General features: G+C 35.7%; 1 protein-coding gene across 4 annotated transcripts; it reads left to right on the top strand.

Annotated features, from left to right (window-relative positions):
• The first annotated feature begins 2086 nt into the window (after nucleotides 1-2086).
• On the top strand, nucleotides 2087-14452 carry LOC145044565 (ABC transporter C family member 12-like). 4 transcript variants are annotated; one of them, XM_078993209.1, is made up of 25 exons: nucleotides 2089-2413; nucleotides 2508-2887; nucleotides 3375-3553; nucleotides 3741-3780; nucleotides 4171-4327; nucleotides 4895-5090; nucleotides 5228-5252; nucleotides 5333-5389; nucleotides 5537-5602; nucleotides 5725-5799; nucleotides 6415-6522; nucleotides 6600-6734; nucleotides 6886-6992; nucleotides 7076-7169; nucleotides 7279-7446; nucleotides 7535-7882; nucleotides 7986-8084; nucleotides 8176-8328; nucleotides 8849-9228; nucleotides 9310-9490; nucleotides 9771-10094; nucleotides 10628-11384; nucleotides 11917-12038; nucleotides 13065-13310; nucleotides 13704-13839. In XM_078993209.1, the coding sequence occupies exons 2-25, from the start codon at nucleotides 2555-2557 to the stop codon at nucleotides 13707-13709; spliced, it is 4356 nt and encodes a 1451-aa protein (XP_078849335.1). In that variant the 5' UTR covers nucleotides 2089-2413; nucleotides 2508-2554; the 3' UTR covers nucleotides 13710-13839. The 4 variants fall into 4 exon arrangements, with proteins under 4 accessions (XP_078849336.1, XP_078849335.1, XP_078849334.1 ...); XM_078993208.1 differs by lacking the exon at nucleotides 13704-13839 and adding an exon at nucleotides 13977-14452 and having other exon boundaries at nucleotides 2091-2413; nucleotides 7986-8048; XM_078993206.1 differs by lacking the exon at nucleotides 13704-13839 and adding an exon at nucleotides 13977-14452 and having other exon boundaries at nucleotides 2092-2413.
• The last annotated feature ends 13041 nt before the right edge of the window (nucleotides 14453-27493 follow it).

Below are 27493 nucleotides of genomic sequence, written 5' to 3'. Positions count from 1 at the left end.
GGATGTATGCTTTCTACTTCATTTCCTGTTCCTTGTTTGGTTGTGGGCTTAGAGCGGATTCACCCAGCCTATTATCCATTCGATAGTAGTTATATATATATTCCGTATACATTAAGTCATCATAAGGGGTACCAGGTATGGGTCAGGTCATAGGACACTAATTCAATGCACAATTTTCTAGTACAAAACATACTTTTCAAATTAGAACTTTGGATATACAAAACTAGAAACTTACCGGTAAAGGGTTTAATTCATTATATTAAACCATCATTTTAAAGGACCGTAGGTAGTTAACTCTACAATACCTTAGTTTATACATCAAAGGTTATATATAGTTAATATCCAATGGGTAGTTGGATGTGTGCCTTCCGCCTCATTCCTGGTTCCTTGTTTGGTTGTGGGCTTGGGACAGATTCACACAATTAACTATCTGTTCGATATTAGATTATATATAGCTAGTATAAACTAAGTGATTATAGAAGGAACCACTGTGGTTACTATTTTATTATAAGAAATAAGGGTTTTCTTAACGAATCTTTTTCATAAATTATAAAGGAACTATTACAGTTAACTCCGTGAGTACTAAGGGAATACACCAGGGTTATATACAACAAGGATCTAACAACCAATAGGATGTGTGTCATCCGCCTCATTCCCTGTTCATTGTTTGGTTGTGGGCTTAGAGCAGATACACACAATTGATTGCTTGTTTACTCTGAGTTTTATATAACTTGTATCCATTTAGTACTCATAGAAAGGATTGTAGAGTCATTTTTACTTATCTTTCATCAAAACAGGAAATATAGGATTTTCTGGAGGAACGGACGAACTTTTCTAAACATAACTTACAACTTACTACATTTTTCAACTACATTTTACAATAATTTTCTACAACTTACTTACATCACTAAAATCTTATGAACTCACCAACTTAATTGCTGATAAACTCTTTCAAATAACTTGTATTCTCAGGAAACTAGTAGACATGTACTCGCGCTGGGAATTTAGAATATGGAGCTTAGTAGCTTCAAGTCTTGTTTTGTTATTTGATTATGTATTCTATGTTCTGTGAACACACGCATTGTAAACACTTTCTTTCTAAAGAAATGGTTGTTCATTACTTTGCTTAATATGATACATGTCTTGTGATACTAAACATGACGTCCTCCGCCCCCAAACGTTTCCGCCGTTCCGGTTTTGGGGTGTGACAAAATCGTTCATAAAGATGGATTGAAAATTGATTCATACAAATGGGTTTTTTGAGAGATCAATTTGATGGATTGTTCATCCAGATGAGTTTTTAAGAGATCAATTCTCTCTGTGTGGGTTTTGTTGCAGAGATCGAGAGATGTGTGTTATGGTGAGAAAAGAAGTGGAGTGTGGGAAGCCATGGATAAGGGTTGCGTTTTTTGTTATATCTTGTTGGTTCAAGAAGAAAGAGAAATAAGGACGGGAGAGATAATTAAAGAGAAAGAAAGAAAAGTCAAAGAGAGAGAAGATGGATGAGGCTCGTTGATTTTTTTATTTCTTTTTAATTTAAAAAATGTTCAAATAAATAGAAAGAAATGGAGAAAAGAAATTAAAAGGACAACTCGTCTTTTCAAGTTTTTTAAGGACTAAAATCATGAGAATTTCTTAATTTTGGGACCAAAACCACAAAAAATTCTTGATTTTTGGACCTTCTATACAAATCGAAAAGTTTTTGGACCATACCTACAATTTTTCTAAAACCACAAGGACCAATTTTGCAGATTTATAAAAAAAATCTAAATTACATAAGTTGTCTCTGTGGTAAGAACAAATTACATTAATTGTCCATATGGCATGAAAGACAAATAAGTCATTTCACATGTTAACTGAAAAAATTAAACACCGTTAGTCAAAAGGATCCGTTTTGCAAGATTTTCAAACAACAATGACCATCTATGAAAAAAACCACCATAGGAACTAAAATTGATGGATTTTATCAACATAAGGACCATTTATGTAACTTTGTATATATACAATGACTTCCACGAAAAAAGGGGAAAAGGGATTTTCACTTCTCAGCATATGACAAAAGTAGCTGATCACAAGATAATGTTAACAGAATCTTTCTACCCGCCCTTCCTTTTATCAATTGCCTAGAAGAGACTGATATAGCCAAATTTCCTTCACCACCAGCCAAAATTGCCGGCCCAATCTATTTGTCGTACTAACGATTCTCGATCATGCCCTCTTTCAGATTGTTCGTAAGCAGTGACGATCAGACGATTAACCAAATTTTCATATCCCTTCCACAATTGTGGCCACCTTTCAATTTCAAATGGGGCCAAGATCTGTCTATAAGGTGGACTTCGACTGTGGAAGTAAGATCACTCCCGCGGCACTTTTGTTCCCATGCAAACGATCATGTACTTTCACTAGTTGCTCTGTAAGTGACCTAATTTTGTCCTCTAGGGTTTCTGGGTTTGTAACTTGCAAGTAATTGAAGTACCAAACTGATATTTGGTATATCGTCGTTTCAGGTGGGACTCTGTCAGTTAGTAGCACAATCCTTTTCTGTTGTGTGAGAATGGGTTTTGAGCCACTGGTTTGGTTTTGCCGGCCGGAGGAAAATGGCATTTGGGCAAAGACAACCGCTAGTGCTCTTGGTGCTTATACACCGTGTGGCATTGAATCATTTGTGGGTTGTATATCGAATGTGGTTTTGATGGGGTTGTGCTTATACAGATTATGGTTGATCATGAGAGACTTTAGGGTCCAGAGGTTTTGCTTACGCTCAAAGTACTATAACTATATGTTGGCCTTTTTAGCAGGTTATTGTGCTTCAGAGTCCCTATACAGGTTACTCTTCGATGTTTCGATGTTTGAATTTGATGTACAAAGTAGCCTTGCTCCATTTGAGGTATATATTTCCTTTCAAGCTTGTCGTGACACTCAACATCAGAGCGAAAAAAAATCTAGTTTTATCTTCATAGGTGGCTGGGCGTTTATTTAATTTATAGTTTTTCAGCAAAATCTTTAAACACCTCTATTAGTTAGAAAATTTGGGAATTAAAGACTCCAAAAATCTGAATCTCACAGGCTTCAACCATGGGTGGCTAAGCTTGTTGTTATAAAAAAGTTAGAAATTCGGCCAGACCCTACCCAGCTACGTTACTGCATGCATTGTGTAAAGTGCTGTATGGATGACCAGCGTTTTAAAAACACACTTGGGGAATGGAAGGAAAATAATGAGGGAAAATTTGTAAAATTTAGGGCTTAGTGGTTTATTAAACTGCCCTCGTAGTTGTTCAATGAAAATGAAAAGAAACAACGCCCAACATTGTTAGCATATGAGTTGACTTGATAAAAACAAAAAGATGAAAGAGATTTTATTAATGTTTATGCAGGCAGTTTCACTATTCCTTGAGACCCTTGTTTGGAGCTGTTTGGTGATTATGGCCCTTTTGGAAACTAAAGTGTATATTAGAGAGTTCCGGTGGTATGTCCGCTTTGGTGCACTTTATGTCTTGGTTGGGGATACTGTGAAACTTAGTCTCATTCTTTCAGTAAAATATTTATACCCAAGGTACTCAGTATCATGCTACTTATTTCCTTTGTTTAAACTACTTGCATTTTCAATTCTAAATCTGATATAATAGTTGTTGATAAAGGTTTATTTGAAAGTATAGTGCAGCGCTATTATTATAACAATGGCACCCCTCTCAGATTGTGATATTTAGAATGCATACTCACAGTTGTATTATGTTATGCAGCTCTGTACTTTATGCGTACATCAGTTCATTGCTTTGCCAGGTTTGTTTTTGTATTGTAAGAATATATATATATATATATATATATATATATATATATATATATATTCTAGTTATTTTTTGAAAATAAAATTTCAATTTAATTATGATCATATGAAATTAAAACAAAAAAGATTTGTGTCATTAAGAACTACAAACAAAAATGCCCTTGCTATGGAATGGAAGGAATCACCTTCCCTCACCAATAATGGTCTATTTCATCATATCAGACACAACAAACAACTTTTTTTCATTACATTTCTTCTCCGATCCCATCAAACACTACCTTATAGTAGAGACTCCAAAACAACAAAGGAACTAGGAAACCCATTTAAATAGATCGTTAATGATGAACTTATTGATTCTTTATAGTATGATGGATTATGTGATGCAGGCTTTATTTGGAGTATTTCTTCTTTCTTACATACCAAATTTGGATGCCTACATGGGTCATATACCACTTCAAACAGACCCTCATGATGACATCAAGTATGAAGTGCTTCATGGAGGAGAACATATTTGCCCTGAAAGGCATGCCAACATATTTTCAAGTAAGACTCTGTTTATTTTTTGAGATAATAAATATCCTCCTACTTTTTGTTCCTACTATCCTCCTACCTATTTTAGATGGTGACAAGTGTCATTAAATTTGATTGGGATGTTAAATTTGTACACTTGTCATCATCTTAAATAAATAGGAACAAAAGGTAGTAAGATATTTAATTTCTCTTATTTTTTGGATAAATTGAGAAAATGACAGGACACTTGTGAAAATGGAAGGAAAAATTTGTAAAAAGGAAACACTCTAGTGCATGTAATTCGTAATTTGAGAAGCAAGTAGGTCTCCAAAACTCGATATTTTTGTTTTTATTCATGAACATAAAAATCATACTGAAACCCTATATATAAGTGTTCTGAGATAATCCCATCCTAAAATAAAAGATGCTAATAGATATCCTAATCCTAATTTCAAATAAAGATAGGTTGAATAAATAATTAAATAACTACTATCTTGACCAAATTAAATCCATTAAGTAAAAAAGAAATAACACCGGTGTATGTTTATCATGGACGGAATATATGTTGATAATAGGGTGGGTGGATAATGGTTTTGGCAGGAATATATTTTGGATGGATGACTCCCCTTATGGAGCAGGGGTACCGAAAGCCTATAACAGAAAAAGATGTTTGGACATTAGATACGTGGGATCAGACAGAGACACTGAGTAGGAAGTTCCAAAAATATTGGGCTGATGAATCTCACAAGTCAAAACCGTTTCTCTTACGCTGTCTGAATAACTGTGTTGGAGGAAGGTGACTATTTTTACTGCTATTCTATTCATGTCTTTTGCACAGACAAGAGTGATTATTAAGCCTTTTTGTGTGACATCAGTTCCACCGATACCAAACCTGGTTTTATTTAACTATTCGCTGTTGGTTGTCCTCTGCAGGTTCTGGTTTGGTGGCCTTTTCAAAGTAATGACCCTATCAGTTATACTTCAACTTTTGAATTACTTCACTCAACTAACTCAAGATCCACATCATTTCATTTGTAGGTTGGCAACGATCTTTCCCAATTTGTGGGACCAGTTATATTAAACTATCTTCTACAGGCAAGTCCCATTTTGTTTATTTTTCGTATATAAATATTAGGTAACTACAATAAACAATCATCATATCAGTTTACAAAACAAACTATTTAGAACTGAAACTTTATGAATTATGACCATATTGATATGATCCATCTTTTTGCATTGCAGTCTTTGCAACGAGGTGATCCTTCATGGATAGGCTACATCTATGCCTTCTCAATTTTTGTTGGTGTGGTATGTAGTAATTTGTCTTTGATATCCTCCTATTTTATAACTTGACATTTTGTGAGCAAAAGTATATAGGAAAAAAAAAGGTAGTGCTAACAAATAGTCGACTATTCTTTCATTACATCCAGTCATTAGGAGTTCTCTGTGAAGCTCAATACTTTCAGAATGTTGCAAGGACCGGTTTCCGTATAAGGTCAATTTTGGTAAGTTGTTTATTTTAATATTAATATTATCTTCGCATGTTATTTTCAGGTAGTTAGGATGGGAATGAGTGGTTCCGTTTGTTTCATTGGAATGACATAAGCTGTTTGTTTTGTCTCATGAAATGGAATCATCAACCATTCTTGAAGGAACATGAATCCTTCCAATTTGTTAATTTTCATTCCTTGTCCAGGGGAGGGGGTATTCTGTCATGGAATGGAATAGAATAGAATGAAAAATTGTAATATTTATCATTCGTATCTATGTAACATATAATGCCTTTTTCCAAGTATTTCATGATTTTAAGTACATTACAGTTTTGTTTTCTAAAAGTAGATAGAATTATAGTTTTATTTGTGATATTTGTTATGTTTAAATTTCCATTTTTGCAAATAAAAATTCGCTAGATTTAAAACTATACATTATTCTTGCATATGATATATAGTATTGATATGTTCCAGACATATAACTAAAGGATTTTTACCTTGAAATTGTGTGTTGTTTCTTTATTTTAGGACCATATATTATAATTAATATGTGCTGGATGATTCCCTGTAGTTGTGGGTGTAAATGATATACAATATTCGCCAGAAACTCATTAGTGTATATTGTTACAGGTGGCTGCTGTGTTTCGAAAATCCTTAAGGCTGACCCATGAAGCACGAAAGGATTTCCCATCTGGTAAAATTACAAATATGATAACCACAGATGCCAATGCACTCCAGGTGTGTGTGTATGTATGTATGCATTTGTTTCTTGATGTTACCAAAAACAAAAAGTATGAACTTATTCCTATTTACAGCAAGTATGCAATCAACTTCATGGGTTATGGTCAGCCCCATTTAGAATTGTTCTTTCCATGATTCTTCTTTACCAACAATTAGGGGTTGCTTCACTTGTGGCTTGTCTGCTTCTGATTCTCATGTTCCCTGTACAGGTAATTTTAATATATATATATATATATATATATATATATATATATATATATATATATTTCAAGTTTGATATCCTTGTATTAAAAACAGGGTTTCTTTAAAACATAAAAGTTTTATACATACCGTTATTTGTGATGGCTGATCTGATAACAGACGATGATTGTGAGCAAAATGCGGAAATTATCCAAGGAAGGCTTACAGTACACTGACAAAAGAGTGGGGCTAATGAGTGAAATAATGGCGGCAATAGAGACTGTAAAGTATGTATTATATTTAATATTTATTTTCCCAAGGAACCTCACAAATTTTGGTAAAATGTATTATATTTATTTTCCTGCTTCAGATGTTATGCATGGGAGCAGAGTTTCCAAACAAAAGTTGAAACTATCAGGAAAGATGAGCTTCTATGGTTATGGAAATCACAATTTCTGGGAGCGGTCCGCAACAATTTACAAACATTTTTTTATTTTTATTACTGTACATTGTTAAAAAAAAAGTAAGTTCCAAATTGCTTACTTCTGTTTGCATTTGCAATTACAATTGCAGTGCAACAATTTTATACTCAACAGCCTTCCGGTTCTTGTGGCGGTGATTTCATTTGGTGTCTTCACTTTGCTTGGTGGAGAGTTGACACCTTCAAGGGCTTTCACATCACTTTCCTTATTTACAGTGCTTCGAACTCCTTTAAACACGCTTCCTAATTTAATAACTCAGGCAGGTTCTCTCTCTCTCTCTCTCTCTCTCTCTCTCTTTGGGTGAGAATGAGATAGTTAGTGAAGATGGTTGGTTGTTTGTTTTGTAGGCTGTGAATGCATACGTATCGTTACAGCGTTTAGAGGAACTATATTTAGGTGAAGAAAGAATTCTGTTACCCAATCCACCTCTTGAACCGGGGCTTCCTGCAATTTCCATAAAAAATGGCTACTTTTCATGGGACCCGAATGCCACAAAACCAACATTAGCAGATATAAACATAGATATACCAGTTGGCAGTTTAGTTGCAATCGTAGGTGCTACAGGTGAAGGAAAAACATCCCTTATTTCAGCAATGCTTGGCGAGCTTCCTCCTTTGGAAAATACTAATACTAGTGTTGTCATCAGAGGAACCGCTGCCTATGTCCCTCAAATTTCTTGGATATTCAATGCTACAGTAAGACCTTTTTTTCTCTAAAAGTAAACTCCCAATTTTTATTTTTCAATGCTACACAAACATACATCATTTCACTTTACAATTTTTCGTTTTGTGTTTGTAGGTACGTGAAAACATATTATTTGGATCAAAGTTTGAAGCTTCACGATATTGGAAGACTGTACAAGTAACTGCATTGCCGCATGACCTTGATATTCTGCCTGTTGAGTGTCCCAATACTTTAGAGCATCAAAGTTTTGTATCTTTTTAAATTGTGTGAGCTTGATTCTTGAGTTTGGTGTTCTTTTTCTTAGGGTCGTGATCTCACAGAGATAGGTGAAAGAGGAGTGAATATCAGTGGTGGACAAAAGCAAAGAGTCTCAATGGCTAGAGCAGTGTACTCAAACTCAGATGTCTACATATTTGATGACCCATTGAGTGCTCTAGATACTCATGTTGGTCGAGAGGTAAATTTATGGTACCTTCTTTTCGATTTTCTTACAATAATAATAATGATTGCAGAGTATACTAATTATGAAAATATACCTTTTCTTTAATTAATGATTTCACTATTTATTTGGATAAAATGATATTAAAAAAGCATTCAAGGAATGTACGAAGAAAAATTTGTAAAAAGTTAGGATTCCCAGGAGTCCGACTTTCTCTATTAAGTCAAAAAGGAAACACTCATGTATAGGCATAGGCATAGCTTACCAGAATAAGGCCTGCTTCTTTGTTTCCCAGCTATAAGAGAAAATAACTAAGCACACTTGACTTGGGGAAATTGAAGGAAAAAATCTGTAAAAGTTAGGATTTATTAAGTTGTTCTGTCTACATGAAGTAAATAAGAAACAAGGTCCCATACATATTTAATAATATAGGTTATGAGATGAAGTAAATAAGAAACAGCACTTAGGTTAGTCTTTTTATGATAATCTATCTACATCTACTACTGACTGGAAACAGCATACATGACCTGTCCTCCAGGTCTTTGAAAGGTGCATCAAGGAAGAGCTGCGAGGGAAAACAAGGGTGCTTGTTACAAACCAGCTTCATTTTCTTCCTCAGGTGGATACAATTCTGTTGGTCTCAGAAGGTATGGTCAAAGAGGAAGGAACTTTTGAAGAGCTCTCGGAAAGTGGGTTACTATTTCGGAAGTTAATGGAAAAGGTGGGTGGAATGGATGGAAGTGGAACCACTGAATGCACAACCAATACATCCTCAAAACCATATTCTGATCATGATCACGACTCAATAAATGATCCAACAACCATTACACCCACATCATCAAAAAAGAATCATAAATCTCTTCTTATCAAGCAAGAAGATAGGCAAACCGGCATTGTTAGCTGGAAAGTTTTAGCAAGGTAAACTTTAGGGGCTGTTGATAAATTGAGTGATTTCTTTGGAAGCTTAGGGCTGTGGTTATTACATTACATTACATACAGGTACAAGGATGCTTTAGGAGGCCTGTGGGTTGTCATTATATTATTAGCATGCTATATTTCAACCGAAGTCCTTCGAATTTCAAGTAGCACATGGTTAAGTTACTGGACAGAGCAAAGCACTACAACAGCTCGGGGCCCAGCTTTTTACATTCTCATCTATGCCCTCTTGTCCATTGGACAGGTACCTACACTCTACATACTAACCTCAAATCTTTTTTATTGTTAAAATTCCCTCCTCAACCCGTAATATATATATATATATATATATATATATATATATATATATATATATATATGTATGTATATATCTGTATGTTGCTGTTATTATTACGTCAAATCGTCAGTATTTTGTTACCAGTCATATTTTCATATATTTGGAAATGAAAACCTAAGTTAAGGGATTTCTAACATTGAAAAAACTATTAAGCGATAGTTGGTTACCTTTAACCCTTTTTATGCAGGTATTGGTGACATTTGCAAATTCTTTCTGGTTAATTTCATCAAGTCTCCACGCTGCTAAAAAACTTCATGATACATTGGTGTATTCGGTTCTTCGAGCTCCCACAGCCTTTTTCCAAACAAATCCCCTTGGTCGGGTCATCAATCGCTTTGCAAATGATATCGGTGATATAGATCGTAATGTTGCTAATCTTGCCAATACATTTCTGAATCAAGTTTGGCAATTACTTTCCACTTTTGTGCTTATCGGCATTGTCAGCACAATATCTTTGTGGGCCATAATGCCTCTTCTTCTTCTGTTTTACACTGCCTACCTCTACTATCAGGTTAGTAATATATTAGATCTTAATGTGGAGTAGCTAGGCAAGATCGTTAAACTTTAATTTTTACCCATTATAGAAACATACTTACATTTTTTTTAATGATATTATCAACGTACTTATATATTTTACCAACCCTATGGGCATAGTACTCTATGCTAAATATTTCTGTTACCGGTAATAAAATGTAAGTATGTTGCTATAACGAGTAAGGAATTGTAAGTACGTTGTTATTATGTCTAAAGAAAATGCAAGTTTGTTGCTACTATGGTTACATACTGCTGTTATCGTTAAAAAATGTAAATAATCGCAAATTCGGCTATTATGGGTGGAAAATAAAAAGGGTAAAGTACACTGCTATTTCCTGCAACTTGCACATAATAGCTTAGCAACATCCTTATATTATCTTTAATGTTCTACATATGCTAAATAGTATGGGTGACAAATGAAGTACATTATTGGCTAGGAAAAGGAGTAAAGTAGGTTGCTATTTTATTTACAAGGTATGCAGCATGCTAAGATGAAAAGTTTTCGTGCAGAGCACCTCAAGGGAAGTGAAGCGGTTGGACTCCATTACAAGATCTCCTGTGTACGCACAATTTGGGGAAGCATTAAACGGTTTATCAAGTATCCGTGCTTACAAAGCGTATGATCGTATGGCAAGAATTAATGGGAAATCAATGGACAACAACATTAGATTCACCCTCATAAACTTTAGTTCCAACCGTTGGCTCACCATAAGACTAGAAACATTAGGTGGCATAATGATTTGGTTCACGGCCACATTTGCAGTGATGCAATCGGGAAGAACACATGACCAAGTAGCTTTCGCATCCACAATCGGTTTGCTCCTAAGTTATTCCTTAAATATCACAAATCTTATGAGTAATGTTCTAAGACAAGCAAGTAGGGCGGAAAATAGTTTCAATGCGGTCGAGCGTGTGGGCACGTATATCGACTTGCCGTCTGAGGCTCCGGAAATAATTGAAAACAACCGGCCGCCACCCGGATGGCCGTCATTGGGTTTAGTTGAGTTTGAAAATGTGGGATTTCGGTATAGAGATGGTCTTCCTCCGGTCTTGCATGGCGTCTCCTTCGCTGTGTCCCCGTCCGACAAGGTTGGGATTGTTGGAAGGACGGGTGCCGGAAAATCTACAATCATCAATGCATTGTTTCGGATGGTTGAATTAGAAAAAGGAAGAATTTTTATTGATAATTATGACATTTCCACTTTTGGGTTGAAGGATTTGCGTAAAGTTCTTGGGATTATACCACAATCACCCGTTCTTTTTTCAGGTATGATTATCGGCTTGCTTGCATGGGACTCACTCGTGCATCTCCGACAAAATTTCCAATTTTTTCCCCTCCTCAACCTTATTATCCTTATCGTCCAATATAGCCCTACAAACAATGTTTCTATTTTTGGGCCTAGTGGAAATATGTATAAAATACAACTACTTTTTGTCATTTTCCCCCCATAAAAGTGATAGATAACTATTTATTTCACTTACTTTATGTATTGATAACATACGCATGTTTATCATTGAGTTTGCCTCTATTTGGATTATTTCCTGCCTAGGGACATTTGCTATACCTTTTCATATTGGCCATGGGACTGATTGGTGGGGATACGGCTTGCATTTTCTCTTTCTTTTGTTCGTAGGTTTCATTTTTTTAATTTGAAATAAATATTGCCAGATGCAATTATTAAGATAATTGATAATTGATAATTGATGCAGGAAAACTTTATGCTCTTGTTTTTTTTTTCTTTAAAGATTGTTATAAATAACCCAAACACCAAATATCTAATGACTTTCTTCTTTTCTAGGTACTGTGCGTTTTAATCTTGATCCGTTTAATGAACATAGTGATGCGGATCTTTGGGAGGCTCTTGAACGATCATATTTGAAGAATGCGATTTCTAGAAATGCATTGGGTTTGGATGCCGAGGTATGACTTCATATATTTTATTTGAATTTTTGTTTAGTGCAACATATTTGAAAATGCTTCCGGTTTTTTCTTTTTCCCCCCATTGAGTGTCGTCCGGTTGTCTTGATGAATGATGTTTTACAAGGTATTTGAGAAAATCAGCACACTTGGGGAAATGGAAGGAGAAAATAAAGGGTTAAATGCAAGAAATAGCAACATGTCACCATTGGTTTTTCTATAACATCCCACTTTCATTTCTTCCTATTACTATTTTGTACACATTGAAAAATTTTCAAAATGCCTTGATAAGAAAAAAAAAAAAAAATCCGACATTACAATGCTTTAAGTGGATAGATTTTTAAAATATACTAAGATGTACTCTAAAGTCATAGACTACGGAATTAATTGGATTTTTATTTGACGTATTTGAGAATATTTGAAAAAACTTGGACCTTATTTAATTTTTCTCCATTAAGTGTTGCCTTGAATTTCAGATAAAGTATTTGAGAAAATGACGGTATACATGGGAAATGGTAGGAAAAATATAAAGGGTAAATGCAATTTCATTTCTCCTATTACAACATTATACATTGAAAACTCTACCCAATCATAACATTGTCTGTCTGTCATCCAAATGCAAAACAATTCTCTCTGCTATAATTGGACAGACTTTTCAAAATATAATATCTTAATAAGAGAATAATTGGAAGTACAATGCTATGCCCTATAATTAATATATATATATTTCAAAACACATTGCCTTAATAAGAAAGGAATTGAAAATAGTATGCTGGAATAGAAACAAGTGAACGTTGGGTTGGGTGGTATAATAATAGTAGCATAACTAAATGAAAATAGGTTTCTATTTGTTGTAGTTAGTCCAAAAATAAATGAAGGAAAAGTTAGGAGTTAATGGTGAAAGCTTGATTTCCGGGTGTATAAAAAGTAAATGGTGGGGTGTGGTGAGGCGATTATGAATGATAATATATTTTTTTATAAGGTATTGGTTGATGAATGATGGATGGCTTGGTTTGGTTTGTAATGAAGGTGTCAGAGGGAGGGGAGAACTTCAGTGTTGGACAAAGACAACTACTGAGTCTTGGTCGGGCGTTGCTAAGGAAATCAAAGATTCTTGTTCTGGACGAAGCAACTGCAGCAGTTGATGTCAGAACTGATCATCTTATACAGAAAACAATACGCAAAGAATTCAAATCATGCACAATGCTCATTATCGCTCATCGCCTCAATACCATCATTGACTGCACTCGGATTCTCGTGCTCCAGAATGGTCAAGTATGCACCCTTCTTGCCCCTTGGAATATGTTTATCCTTTAGGACTAAATAAATAAGCTTTCTAGGGCTATTTCCAATGATAAGGAATATATATATATATATATATATATATATATATATATATATATATATATATATATAAAGGGTTTAGGGTTTAAGGTTTAGGGTGTTTATAAAAGATTTAGGGTGTTTATAAAGGGTTTAGGGTTTTGAGTTACCCTAAACCCTTTATAAACATCTAAAGTTAGAGTACAGGATCCTTTGGTTGGGCCTAATGGGCCACTAAACTCTCAATTTGATTATTTTGGGTTAAGGAACCCTATTTGGGGCTTAAATAGACCCATATATATATATATATATATATATACCCACCTTTTTTGCAATTTTTGTCAGACATAAGTCCCACTCCTATGTATATACAAGATCGATCGTCTGTCATGCCTTGTACTGCGATTGACTGATGCATTGGACTAGGAGGAGACTGGAACACAAAAAAGTTGGAGACCTCTCACTCCCTTGTACAAAAGGCGTAAATACCCTTCTCCATCTTATCCACCCTTAGAATGGCTTTCAAGCCTAGTTTAATCCCATGTAACAAAAGTGAAGCAAAGCAGTTTTTACTTTTTATATCAAAGCTATTTGTTAAATATGAATTTGTTTTTCCAGATTGCGGAATATGATACTCCAGAAAGATTAATATCACGTGACGGGGCGTTCTTGAAGATGGTTCAAAGTACAGGGGCTGCAAATGCTCAGTATTTACAGGACATTGTACTAGGCAGAGAAGGAAATAAACAAGTTCACAAGTGATTGCTGACATTATCTGATGAGCACAAATTGGTCTGGAAGGATATATAGATATTATTAGATCACATTGAAACTCATGGTGGAAACAATATTGGTGCAGCAGGAGAAGAAAAGACAGACTCTAGTTATGTTGGTAAAAGTCAACTAACAAGGACCTTCAATTCATTCTACCATTAGGACACACTTATTTGTAGGGTATATATGTTGAAAGGGTGTTTTGATATACACCTTAATCTAGTATATCGGTCTCATGCTATGAATTATGTTGGGTTTTGTTCTTCCTATCTTTTAAACCTCAAATCTACTCTAATAAAAGAATGTTTTTGTTTGCCACATGTCACACTCCCAAATATCATTTTGTGGTTATTTTGAATTAATTTTTTTTTGCTATATATCACACCTTCATTTAATTTGCTAAATTTCATTTTGTGGTTATTTTGAATTAATTTATTTTCCATGACATTTTATAAGTTTTTCTATTCTAATAAATTCCGTAGAATATTTTAATGTAATAATTACAATAAATATAATAATAAATGAATATTAAATTCATTGGTGGATTTATATTTTTATTTCAAAATTTCCAAATTAAAGCTCATTATTTATTTTCTTTATTTATTTAGATTTAAAAGATATTAATAATTCATTATTTTTCTTATATTCTTATAAAGTTCTTAAATGATTTTTTAAAATTTTTTTTTTGATTAACCTACGTAATATATGGGTTTTACACCTAATCATTACATAAAATAATCGTTGTTTATCTTTCAATATTATATATTTTATTATTTGAAATTTTCAAATTGATATTTTATTATTGTTTTTAATTTTTAGATTTTAACATTATTAATTATTAACATGATATATCAGAATATATAAATATATTTAGTTGCTTTAATGTGTATTATATGATTAAAAAATAACGTTTTAACATTGATGTCACACGCTCACTTGCGATTTGTTTCTTAATTAACATTTAAAAAAAAGTTATTTAATACACCTCAGCGACTATAATAGTAATATTCATGTTAATTATTATTATGGTAATTTATCAAGGGTTTTTTTTATTTTTTTTTTATTTTTTTTTATATTATTTATTATTTTTATTTTTACCTTATCTAAAAAAAAAAGACAAATAATAACGAAAAATAATATATTAGTCACACCTATAAGTACATAAAATTAGTTATATTTAAAAAATATCGTTAATAATAATGCATGAAAAATGGCATGCTATTTTTAATCAGCATATGTTTATATGTTTTAGTAAAAATAATTTTAAAATCAGTTTTTTTTTATTAATAATGACAAACGATTCTATTATTTATGATAATATTAATTTATTTGTAGTTCATTAATTAATAAGCAAGATTTTATATACTTAAAAAAATATATATATATAATATTGTTTATTCAGTTTAATAAATATATTAAATGTTTGAAAAATTATGACAAAATGTTTCAAAATATAGAGATATTCACCAACGATTACCAAATTGTTTTGGATGCTAGTCACCAACAATTCCCACTTCTTCCATATATATAAACTCTTCCGAAAAAAAACCAATTACAAAATTGTTTTGGATGCTAGTCATTCTTGTAATAAAAGAATTTCTTAAGCAATCAAGACAAATGAACTAGTTTGTTTTAAAAGAGTTCCAATTATCATGATCTTCTAACTTTATCTTAACCATCTAAGACATAAAGAGGGAGAGAGGTGCTAAAAAATGGGATGTGATCAAAGAATAAGATACAAGCCTCTTAAACACTTCAAGAGTAGTTATTACATCGAGTTTATCCACTTTATGCACCATGCTTATATTAATAAAAGCCTATAGATTAAAGGGTATGGTTTAATTAATAAATAAGTCAAGCTTGTCTTTTGTTCCTTACCCTTTAGCCTGCGGTGATAGAAGAAAAGAAAGAAGAAAATGGCTGCCATTTTTTTTTTTATATAGAAAAGAAGTCTTAAAACCCTTATAAAAGATTTATATTTTCCATGCATGTCCTTCTCATGTTCATGACTAATGGTTATAAAGGAAACATGCTTCCAAATGTTGGTGATTTTAGTATCATCATGTCCATTTTATGTAACTGGAACTAACATATGAGCTAAGATGCTTTATAATTTGTACTCTAATATATGTACAGATTTGTGCGGAATGTACATGTATTAGATCAAATTAAAAGTCGGTTTGACGACAAGTCGGGGATCTAGGGGCAGCGCCCCTGGGTCTGGGGTTGCCAAAGGGGTAGTGCCCCTAGCGGGGTCCAAGGGGCAGAGCCCTTGGCTGGGGTTCCGCTGAGGGTGATTATGGTAAAACTAACGAAATTCGTTACTTTTGGAAACCCTAAACCCTCATTAAATTCTGGATTTCCCTGACTTGTTTCCAAAGAAACCCATACACGATCATTAGGTCACTTTTCTTCAAAAGAACATAGAATCCTTATAGCAATTTGGCTTACGATTTCTGTGCCTAGATTCGTAAGTGTCCTCTTGGATTATCCTAGGCTGAATTTCTTGTAACCCATACATATAGTAGAAATATCAGTCCGAAAATTGTTCACATGATCCAATGGGTATCCAGATCTCCAACATAAACCCTAATTCCTCCAACACCAAAGTAGGTGATTCTTAATATTATGAGCATAAAGGTGAAACATCCCAAAAGTATAATCCAAAAATTCCGTTTTACATCATCAAAGAAAAACCCATAACTCATAAAACAGCATAATAAAATCACATGTCGTGTATCTCAATCATCATATCATTAATACTATATCAAAATATTGTATCAAATATCAGAGTCTAAAATCTCCCAGGCTGAAGTGCGGTCATCCCGAGCCTTTCCCTTTACTAGCAGAAGTATCTGAAACCAAAACTGAAAACTGTAAGCATGAAGCTTAGTGAGCTACCCCAAACTACCACATGCCATATAATAACACATAATATCACATACCAGGCCTTGACCACTGCATTGGGCCCCGCCCGGCATCAGACGAATCCGACATTGGGCCCCGCCGGACATCAGACCGAAGTCCGACATCGGGCCCCGCCCGACATCGGTTTGAAGTTCGAAATACATATATCATAGCAACAAGCACATAACACATAAACATATAACATATAAACGTATAAAGCTTCCTCGGGCTTGCCCCGACATTAGACCAAAGTCCGAAACATTCAAACAAGTACATGCAAGAATCACAAAGACATCAAACATACAACATTCCTTGGGCTTGCCCCGACATCAGACCAGAGTCCGGAACATATACCTAAGTATGTATATGCTAACATACATGAACGGGTTGGCATTGGTGCCTTCGACCCGTTCCTCCTGGAGGAAAACTCACCTCTCAAACTGGATGATGATCTCGTGAGTGGGGAATCTCTGCTGGCCGCTCCCACGACTCCCCGACTGACTCTATACAACAATACTTAGTTAGAAAACTGGAAATTCATCGAAGGGTAAAATGACCATTTTACCCATGGTCAAAGCCAATGCTTTGGTCAAAGTCAACATTCTGGGTTGACCAACTCGCCGAGTTCTATAACTCATAAATCCTGGAATCGCAACTCAACTCACCGAGTCTTGTCGAGCTGCTCATAGTCGCGACTTGCCGAATCAACTCGTCGAGTCCCTCTACAGACTCGTCGAGTTCGACCATAAACTGAAACGGGACAACACGATCTGACTCGTCGAGTTCACTCATGGATTCCACGAGTCCTTCTGTCTGTTTGGCCATCTTAACATATTAAGCCCTTGTTCTATAGATCTAAAGCTCATACTTCAAATGTTTACTGGAAATGACCTTTCTAAGGGTAAGGTTTCCAACTTTACCCATTGATAACCCTTTTGAAGGGTTTAGCTAAAACCCTAATTCCTATAGGACATAGATCTTGTCCAAATAGCCTTAGTATCCCATACCAAATCATGAAAACCTAGATCTAGGGCCTAGATACCAGATAACCATGTAAAGTCTCGAGCTTGCTTCCATGCATGGCCCCTTTGGGGTTTTAAAGACCATAACAACATCCTTAGGGTTTGCATGAGGCTCATATGGCATAAATTTTGCACCTTTATGTGTTTACATCCCATAATGATTCCAGATCTGAAAGTATACTCCATTTGGGACATCCATGTCTCATAAATCATACTGCTTGGACAAAAACCCCATAAAAGCGACCACAAAGAGATCTAATGAACTATAAGATAAGTTGAGAGCTTGATTACCAGAAAGTGAAGAGGATGGAATGAAATCCTTGGATCTATAATCTCCTCCTTGAACCTTTAAGCTTCGTCTTCCTCTTCTAGGCTCAAAACATACAAAATCACTCAAAAATGTCTCCCACACTCAAAGAACACTCTAGGGTTTCGTGGATTAGGGTTTAAGACAAGGACGCTGTAAATGAGGCCAAGGGGTGGGGATTAGGATGCTTAAATAGGGTGCAAAACCCCAAAATTAGGGTTTCACCCTGACCGGGCTACTCGCCGAGTCGATAACTTAAACCCCGTGCATAGACTGCCCTCTACTAGACGAGTTAGGGCCACCAACTCGTCGCGTCCTTTTCTCAAAATAAATAAATTATTAATTTAAATGCGTACCAGGGAACCAGGCATTACAATTCTCCCCCACTTGTCTTAGACTTCATCCTCGAAGTTTGCTGCATCAAGAAACAACTCCGAGTAGTGCTCCGTCATCTCCACCTTGGGCTCCCATGTCCACTCTGAACCCTTACGATGCTGCCACTACACCTTTACTAGCTCAACCCTCTTGTTCCTCAACTCCTTTGTCTTGCGATCTAGAATCGCCACCGATCTCTTAATGTAATTCAGGCTATCATCAACCTGAATATCCTCTAAAGGTATAACTACCGTGTCATCCACTAAACACTTCCGTAGCTAGGAAACATGGAAAGTGTTGTGAATCTGGCTGAGCTCCACGGGAAGATCCAATCGATACATTACCCTTCCCACCTGGGCAATGACCCTAAAAGGGCCAATATACCTTGGGCCTAGCTTGCCCCGCTTCCGGAACCTGATAACACCCTTCCAGGGTGACACCTTCAGGAGAACCATATCGCCCACCTGAAACTCCAAGTCTGAACGTCTCTTGTCGGCGTAGCTCTTCTGCCGACTCTGAGTTGTCTGGAGCCTGCTCCAAACCTGCTAAATCTGCTTTGTGGTCTTGAGTACTACCTCCGTACTCCCCATGATCCACTGACCGACCTCACCCCAACAAATTTGGGCCCTACACTTCCTCCCGTAGAGCATCTTGAAGGGAGGCCGGTCTATACTGGCGTGGTAATTATTGTTATATGAAAATTCCGCTAACAGAAGATACGTATCCCAACTGCCACTGAAATCCAAAACACATGCACGAAGCATGTCCTTGAGAGTTTGAATCGTCCTCTCGCTCTGTCCGTTTGTATGGGGGTGGAAAGCGGTGCTGAAGTGGAGACAAGTACCCATCTCATCGTGAAACCGCTTCCAAAATTTGGAAGTAAAATGGACATCTTGATCTGACACCACTTAGACATGTACTCCATGACGCGCCACTACCTCTCGCACATAAATCTCGGCCAACTTCTCGGCCGATATTGTCACGCCCCCAAATCGGAACGACGGAAACGTTCGGGGGTGGAGGACGTCATGTTTAGTATCACAACACATGTATCATAGTAATCATAGTAACAAACAACCATTCTATTAATATATAAGTGTTTACAAGTAGTGATTCAAAAGAGATTGAATCCAAAAGTAAATAACAAAACAAGACATGAAGCTACCATACACCATCTTCTGAATCCTAGTGCGCATACCTGTGTACTAATTTCCTGAGAATATAAGTTATTTTGAAAGCATAGATCAACATTTAAGCTGGTGAGTTCATAAGTATTTTAATGATGTAAAGTAAGTTGTAAGTTATTTTCAAAAAAGTTTGCCTGTTCCTCCAGAAAATCCTATATTTTATGATATGATGAATGAAAGTAAAAATGACTCTATAATTCATTCTATGAGTACTAAATGGATATAAGTTATATACAATTTAGAGTAAACAAAAAATTGATTGTGTGAATCTGCCCTAAGCCCACAACCAAACAAGGAACATGCAATAAGGCGGAAGTCACACATCCCATTGTTTGTTAGATCTTCACTATATATAACCCTGGCATTTTCATTTGGTGCTTACGGAGTTAATTGTAATAGTTCTTTATATATGATGAAAACATTCTTTAAGAAAATCATATATTTCCTTTAGTAAAAATAGTAACCACAATAGTTCCTTCTATAATCACTTAGTTTATACAAGCTATATATAATCTAATATCGAACGAACAGTTAAATGGGTGAATTTTCCCTAAGCCCACAACCAAACAAGGAATAGGAAATAAGGTGGAAAGCACACATCCAATTGCCTATCGGATATTCATTATATATATACCTGATGTATAAACTAAGATATTATAGAATTAACCACTAAAGGTCTTTTAAGTTATACTGGTTTAATAGAATGAATTAAACCCTTTTTACTAATAAGTTTCTAGTTTAGCCTGCTAAATCTTCTATCTGAAAAGTATGTTTTTGTACTAGAAAACGGTATACTAAATTTATATGCTATGACCTAACCTATACCTGGTACTCCTTATGATTACTCGGTGTATGCGGAATATATATAGCTAAGACCGAATAAATAGTCGACTGGGTGCATCTGCTCCAAGCCCACAACCAAACAAGGAACATGAAATGAAGCAGAAGGAACACATTTTACTATCTGTCAGACCCGATTAATATATATCCCTGATGCATCTACCGATGAATCATAAAGTTAGCATTATAGGCCCCTTTCTAACTGTATGTACTACCTACCTTAAAACCATTTTGTTAATTAAGGTTAAAATGTGAGATGGTTGTAACCATGCTTGATTAACTAGTATAAGACACGACGTTCCAAAGACATAGAAATGGCATGACATTTGTCACATGTAGACCTGCAGGTCCCATTGTAGCTAGAATCAACGTGTGGGATGGTCAATCCATTATAGATCTATACTCAAAATCACACTCTCCCTCCAGGAGACTCTGGTTACAAAATGCAACTTAACAAGTATATTGCTAAGTCGTGAAGTAGTGGTTTCACATTATTGTTATCTTGTTCTTGTTATTGTATGTTCCTCCCTGTTTCTCTTTATAGTATGTCCTTTCTGTTTCTCGTTATAGTATGCTCTGAATCCCTAAACTATACCTATTATAGTTTGCTAGTATGTTTTGTTTTGAACTGACTCTGATTTGTAGAAAAGACTCGTTTATCAACTGAGTTATGCTCGTACTTTTTAAAAAACGGAGTTTTATAAACAATAAAGTAACATAATTTAAAAGATTTTTTGAAATGATTTTGATCACTTATAAAGTATAAGAAATCCTTTGAATATGATGGATATCACAAATAACATTTACACAATTATCATTGTGTTCAACTTGTATTCCACCCCCCGCCTTAAAAGCATTTAAAAACATTTAAAAGATTGGTTATAGGGGTATGAACTCACCTTATGTGGGTGATTCAATTATAGATTTGCGTAAGGATGAGAAGTTCCACGAATGAATTCCCGAGATAAAAAATGAGTCCTAATTGACATATAATGGCACATATAGGCATGTAATTAGTGTTTTAAAACAACTAAGTGCAAGGAAACACCCTTAGGAACTAGAAAACACTTTGACTAAATGTTACAATCACATGTGATTGACCAAAAGGGGTGTATGGTCACACAAAGGAGTGTACGACCAAAGGGGTGTACGGTCACTGAGTGTACGACCGTACATTCATGGAAACATGCAAAAGAGGGTTTTTGATCCTTGGGTTCAAGAGTTCTAATGGATAACAATCACCCATCAAGTGTTTAAATCTTAGGTTATGATCCAAACAAGGGTATACGACCGTAAATAGAGTGTACGACCGTACACTCTTGATGTTCATGAGTTTGATGATGTTTCAAGGCTATGATCTAGTGTTTAACATGTCTAACTAGATGATAGAGGGAATACTCACACTTTTGAGGGTCTTTAGGGAGTTCACAACCACCAAGGACAAGTGTGTGTTCTTGGTGTTCTTGGTGAAAGATGATGATTTGAAGATCTAGACAAAAAGAGTTGTTTTCATGGATGAATCACAAGATGTTTACAAAAATAAGGAGGATATTAAGAAGGATGGATGAATCACTTACCACTTTTGGAGATTAGAAGGAATGTTCTTGATGATAGTTGAGAGAGAACCGATTTTCTAGACTTGGAAGTGTAAGAAAGTGTGAGAAATAAAGGAATGCCTTATATATGGGCATGGGTTTACGACCACCTTGAGTGTATGGCCGTACACCCATATGTACGGCCGTACACTCCTCTTGAAGGAGTGTATGGCTTGAATACAACTCGATGTATTTAAGATAACATAACCCTACACCCAATCCTTAAGTGTACTAGGATTAGAACTCATAAAACGATCCTTAACAATGCTAAAATATAGTAGAAACAAATCTAACTCACGATTGATTGGCTGGACTTACAAGACGAAATTTTTTGGGTTGCCACATCATCCCCCCGTTAGATGGAATTTCGTCCCGAAAGTAGCTTTCTTAGCAGTACTACTGGGGTTGTGCTCCTCTGATTGGCAGAATACCCACTCGTCGACCTAGCAACTTTGCCCTAATGTTGATGATAAGATTCATACCTGGTGCATCTATCATTACTTCATGTATACAAGTCGTATATAATTAAGATTAGTAAGATGGTCGGATGTGCGACTCTACCCCAGGTCCACAACCAAACAAGGAACAGGAGATAGGAAGGAAACACACATACTAAATCTGCGTAATCATAATCATATACCACCCTCACGTATATACTTAATAGTAATAGGTGAGCTGTATTCGTCCTTAGCCTCTGTGCTTGAACTTGATCTGCTGGACGAGTGGTAGTTTGGGAAGGTCTGTGGAGTATATGGTGGCGGGGTTTCGGAGGGCAAGGTACTCCTCGCATAAGTACTTAGGGGTTTTAGAATACGAGGTAGATGATTCTAAGGTCTGGGTTAGGCTATTTGTAACAACCCGAAATTTCCGTACCATCTTTTGTAAATCTTTCGTAGTACAATTCACGCAACTAATCGTCGTTTCCAAATTCGATTTCCGATCTTCCGTTTAATTAAGTCATTAACTGGTACATATTTAAAATGACTTAATGGGTGTCTTAACACATTTAGAAATCATTTTAACACCCAATTTTAGTGATCGGAATATTTTTAGAAATTACCGTATCGGGTTACGGCAACTCAATCGGGTACGACCAAAAGCCTCGTCTAACACCGGTATCGGGTAGAATTCTACCATGTCCCGAACTTAGACACTATTTAAAGTGATTCAAGTCTCCATTTTGAAGTTTTTGCTCCATTTTACAACTATCACTCCAACCTCTCTCCTCAAACTAGATTTAAGGGTCAAAATCTCAAGTTTAAGGCTTCAAATCACCAAGGTAGTTTCCCTAATTTGTTATGCAACATCTTTAGCCCTCAAATTCGAGTTCAAACCATGGGATAGGACCATTATCATGAGTTTACGGCCCTAGAACAGTCCTAGGCCGTAAACTCATATAAAAGGGGTTTTTGGAGAAACAAAACCCTTCCAAACCTCAATTGGACCTTGTATATGGCTAGAGGACTTTATGAAATGGAATTAGAATGCCTCAAACCAAGATTTGAAGCTTTGTATATGAGTTTACGGCCTTGGAAGGTTCCTAGGCCGTAAACACATATTTAAAGGGTTTTTAAGCCATTTAACCCTTCCAAAACACAAACAAGACTTAGATATGATTTTTAGAATATTGGAATTGGACTTAGAACACTTCAAACATAAATTTTGAGAGGTTTATATGAGTTTACGGCCAAGGCATGTGCTTGGGCCGTAAACTCCTCAAAAATGGGTATAAATTCATTTCTAAAGTGTTAGAAAGCCATCTAACACCACCAAAAGCCTTGGAATAAATCATAGAACCAACCAAAAATAGTTTAAGGGCTTTAAACACATCAAAATCCCACATTTGAGAGTTTACGGCCATAGAACATGCCCCATGGCCGTAAAATCGTAAATGGATGTCAAATGGTTCCCAAAATTGATTTCTAGGCTTGTTAGAATTTTTAAAATCACATGTGATTAATTTTGAGACCTTAAAAACACTTATTCAAGAGGATATGTGAGTTTACAGCCATAGAACCCATGCTTAGGCCGTAAACTCCCTTAAGTGTTGTATTTGATGATTTTAATTCAATCCAAGCCTTAGTTAAACTTATTCCAAGCATTTCCAAGTGTCCATACCCATTTGTGAGCCATTAAACACCATAAACCACCCCTCTACGAGTTTACGACCGTAAACTCATGGGGAATGGGTGTTTAGGCCGTAAACTCAATTAGGAAGTTTACTCTTGGGGAGTAAACTCAAATCCCAAGTCCCACGCTTCAATTCCCGTCCGTAGATGTCACCCGGGTCACTCCAAACACCCGTTTTGAGGTGTTTTCGTTCGTTGGAGTGTAACCTCATATCTAATTAGAGTTTGTAAATCTAATTAGATATATTTGTATGCCATTTCATTTTACATAGGAACCTCGCGTATTATCAGGCCTCGACTCGACGTTTAACATCCGAAATCGACACACTTCCGCGTCCGGTGAGTTCATACCCCTACCCTTTTTAATGGTTTTTCAATGTTTTCAGGGGGGGAATACAAGCAAAAGTACAAGAATATATTGTACTCAATCACATGATTTCAGTTAAATGTTTTCATAATTGTACATTTTAAGAATTGAAAACCTTTTAAACAAACTGTTTTAACTTGCAGAGTTGTTTGTTTTCAACCCGATTTTCAATTCTTATTATACACTGTTATATTGTGTACTTTGCATTTGATTGTTCATACTTAAACTGATAGAATACATATACCATTGTAATGTTTGTAATAAAACACTAAGGTTCAAGTGTAAAAGACAGACTCCATTAGAAAACATAAAACATCTGTACGTCCTTAACAATACACCTAGGCTCGAGTGTGATAGACAAATACCATCATAACCCACAAATCACTGTAATGTCCTTAATAATACACCTAGGATCGAGTGTAAAGGACCATAATCATTAAATAACACCTAGGTTCGAGTGTAATGTCCTTAATAATACACCTAGGGTCGAGTCTAAAAGGACAGCCATCATTAAATAACACCTAGGCTCGAGTGTAATGTCCTTAATAAAACACCTAGGCTCGAGTGTAAAGGATAGGTACGTAGAATATAGTCAGTCGTAAATACTACTTTCCTAGTCGAAAAGTAAAGAGTAATCTTAATGATTGGAGACACGTCCTTGTAACACTTCCATGGCACGAGATAGTGGAGGACTAACCCTGTAACCAGAATCTCCATTCGTAGGAGAGCGTGGCTTGAGTGTATAGATCTATACGGGATTGACAATCCCACACCTGGCTGCTAGCTACAGCCGAACCGAATGGTTCAAGGGTGACAAAAGTCATAAAAAGGATACTGGCCATGGTCCGAGTCATATCCAGTCTGAGTATGGTTTAGGACTCGCAATCTAGATTATTAACGTTTTAGACTCAATTGCTAACTTTATGTGTGTAGTAAAGCTAATGTATATTCAAGAATGACAGACTCACACACACATATATTCAGGAAAATATGGGGTTTTCCTATGGATAATAATGAACATAATCAGAATTGGTAATGGTACACACACACATACAGGAAAACATGGGGTTTTCCTATGGATAATAATGAACATAATCAGAATTGGTAATGGTACACACACACATACAGGAAAACATGGGGTTTTCCTATGGATAATAATGAACATAATCAGAATTGGTAATGGTACACACACATACAGGAAAACATGGGGTTTTCCTATGGATAATAATGAACATAATCGGAATCAGTAATAGTCCACACTTACACACATAGGAAAATATAGGATTTTCCTGAGTAACAGTAGTAAGTAACTAGAAAGTCTAACAAGTTAAATAACTGAACCACATTTCACAAGAACAATCATGTTTTCATTGTACATCGTTTACTTTTCTTTCGGATTTGGAAACTAACTTAACTATTAAGAAAATATGGGATTTTCTTGAATAACCACTTTTTCAGGAAAACAAAGGAACTCATACATTTTCAAAAAAACTAACCGCTTATGAACTCACCAGCTTTATGCTGATTTTCAAACCGCTTGTATTCTCAGGTCCGTGTTAGACAGGTACCCGAAGATCCTTTTGTGCGAAGACGGAGTTCTCAGAAGACTCGTTTCGTGTTGTTCATATATACTATGTATCACTTGTATAACTTATGCTTTTGAAACAAATGTAAAACTTTCATATATGTAATGTAATGGTTGATTTACTTTACTTACTATGTACATTGGATTTGATACTCGACATGGAGTCAACCCCGGAAATGTTTCCGCCTTCGGTTTTCGGGGTGTGACAGATTGGTATCAGAGCCCTTGTTTATAGTGAATGAAGTATACCAAACCTTACATGGTATAAAACTATAAACATTAAAGGGCCTCAGTGCTCTGAATTAAAAGTATCTTCAAAACTATAAGTATTTTCAAAAGTATACAAGTATACTGAATCGTCGAAATCCGTAACTATAAGTAGAACAAAACATAAGTAAATGGGTGTTGTACACTGTGGTTAAACCTGGGCAATTATGTAGTCGTGTCTAGGATCAATATAGCCTGGCCAACTATATTCATTCGAGACACGGCCAACATGTACTCGGGAGTGACTGTGGTACGCAACATGCCTAAAACTTACCCAATATCTCAAACAACAAATCGTCGCTGCAGCGAACCATGAAATACTATGGGAGTATTTCTCGAGCCAATCCTTCGTAGAAAATCCTCGTTTACGCGATGTTACTTGAACATTCCTCTAGCGATAAAATGTTCTATCTTGATAACTCTTTCCTGCTTTATCGCTTAGTATAATGCTATATCTATCTTGATGAGATATCCCCTGTTCCATATCTCTTGATTCAATTCAGAGGACTTATGATCCTCTCTTTCCTGATCTTTTTAGATCAAGATGCCTCCAAGAAAGAGACCCAGCTCGAAAAACAACGACAATCCTCCTCCGCCACCACCTACTCCTCAACTTGATCTCGTGTCACTTCAGACAGTTCTGACTGCCGTAATGGTAACAGCCATGTCACAAATGAATCTCGTTGGCTCAGGAGGTGGCCTCCAGCCCCAAAACCCAGAAGATAGCTAGGGACGCCGGAAAGAGGGTTCCTATAAGGATTTCATGAACGCCAAACCCAC

Source organism: Lactuca saligna, chromosome 1 (assembly GCF_052625555.1).
Source record: "Lactuca saligna cultivar CGN05327 chromosome 1, ASM5262555v1, whole genome shotgun sequence".
Lineage (NCBI taxonomy): Eukaryota > Viridiplantae > Streptophyta > Magnoliopsida > Asterales > Asteraceae > Lactuca > Lactuca saligna.
The sequence above is the reverse complement of the archived record's forward strand: the minus strand, read 5'-3'. Positions and strand labels throughout refer to the sequence as shown.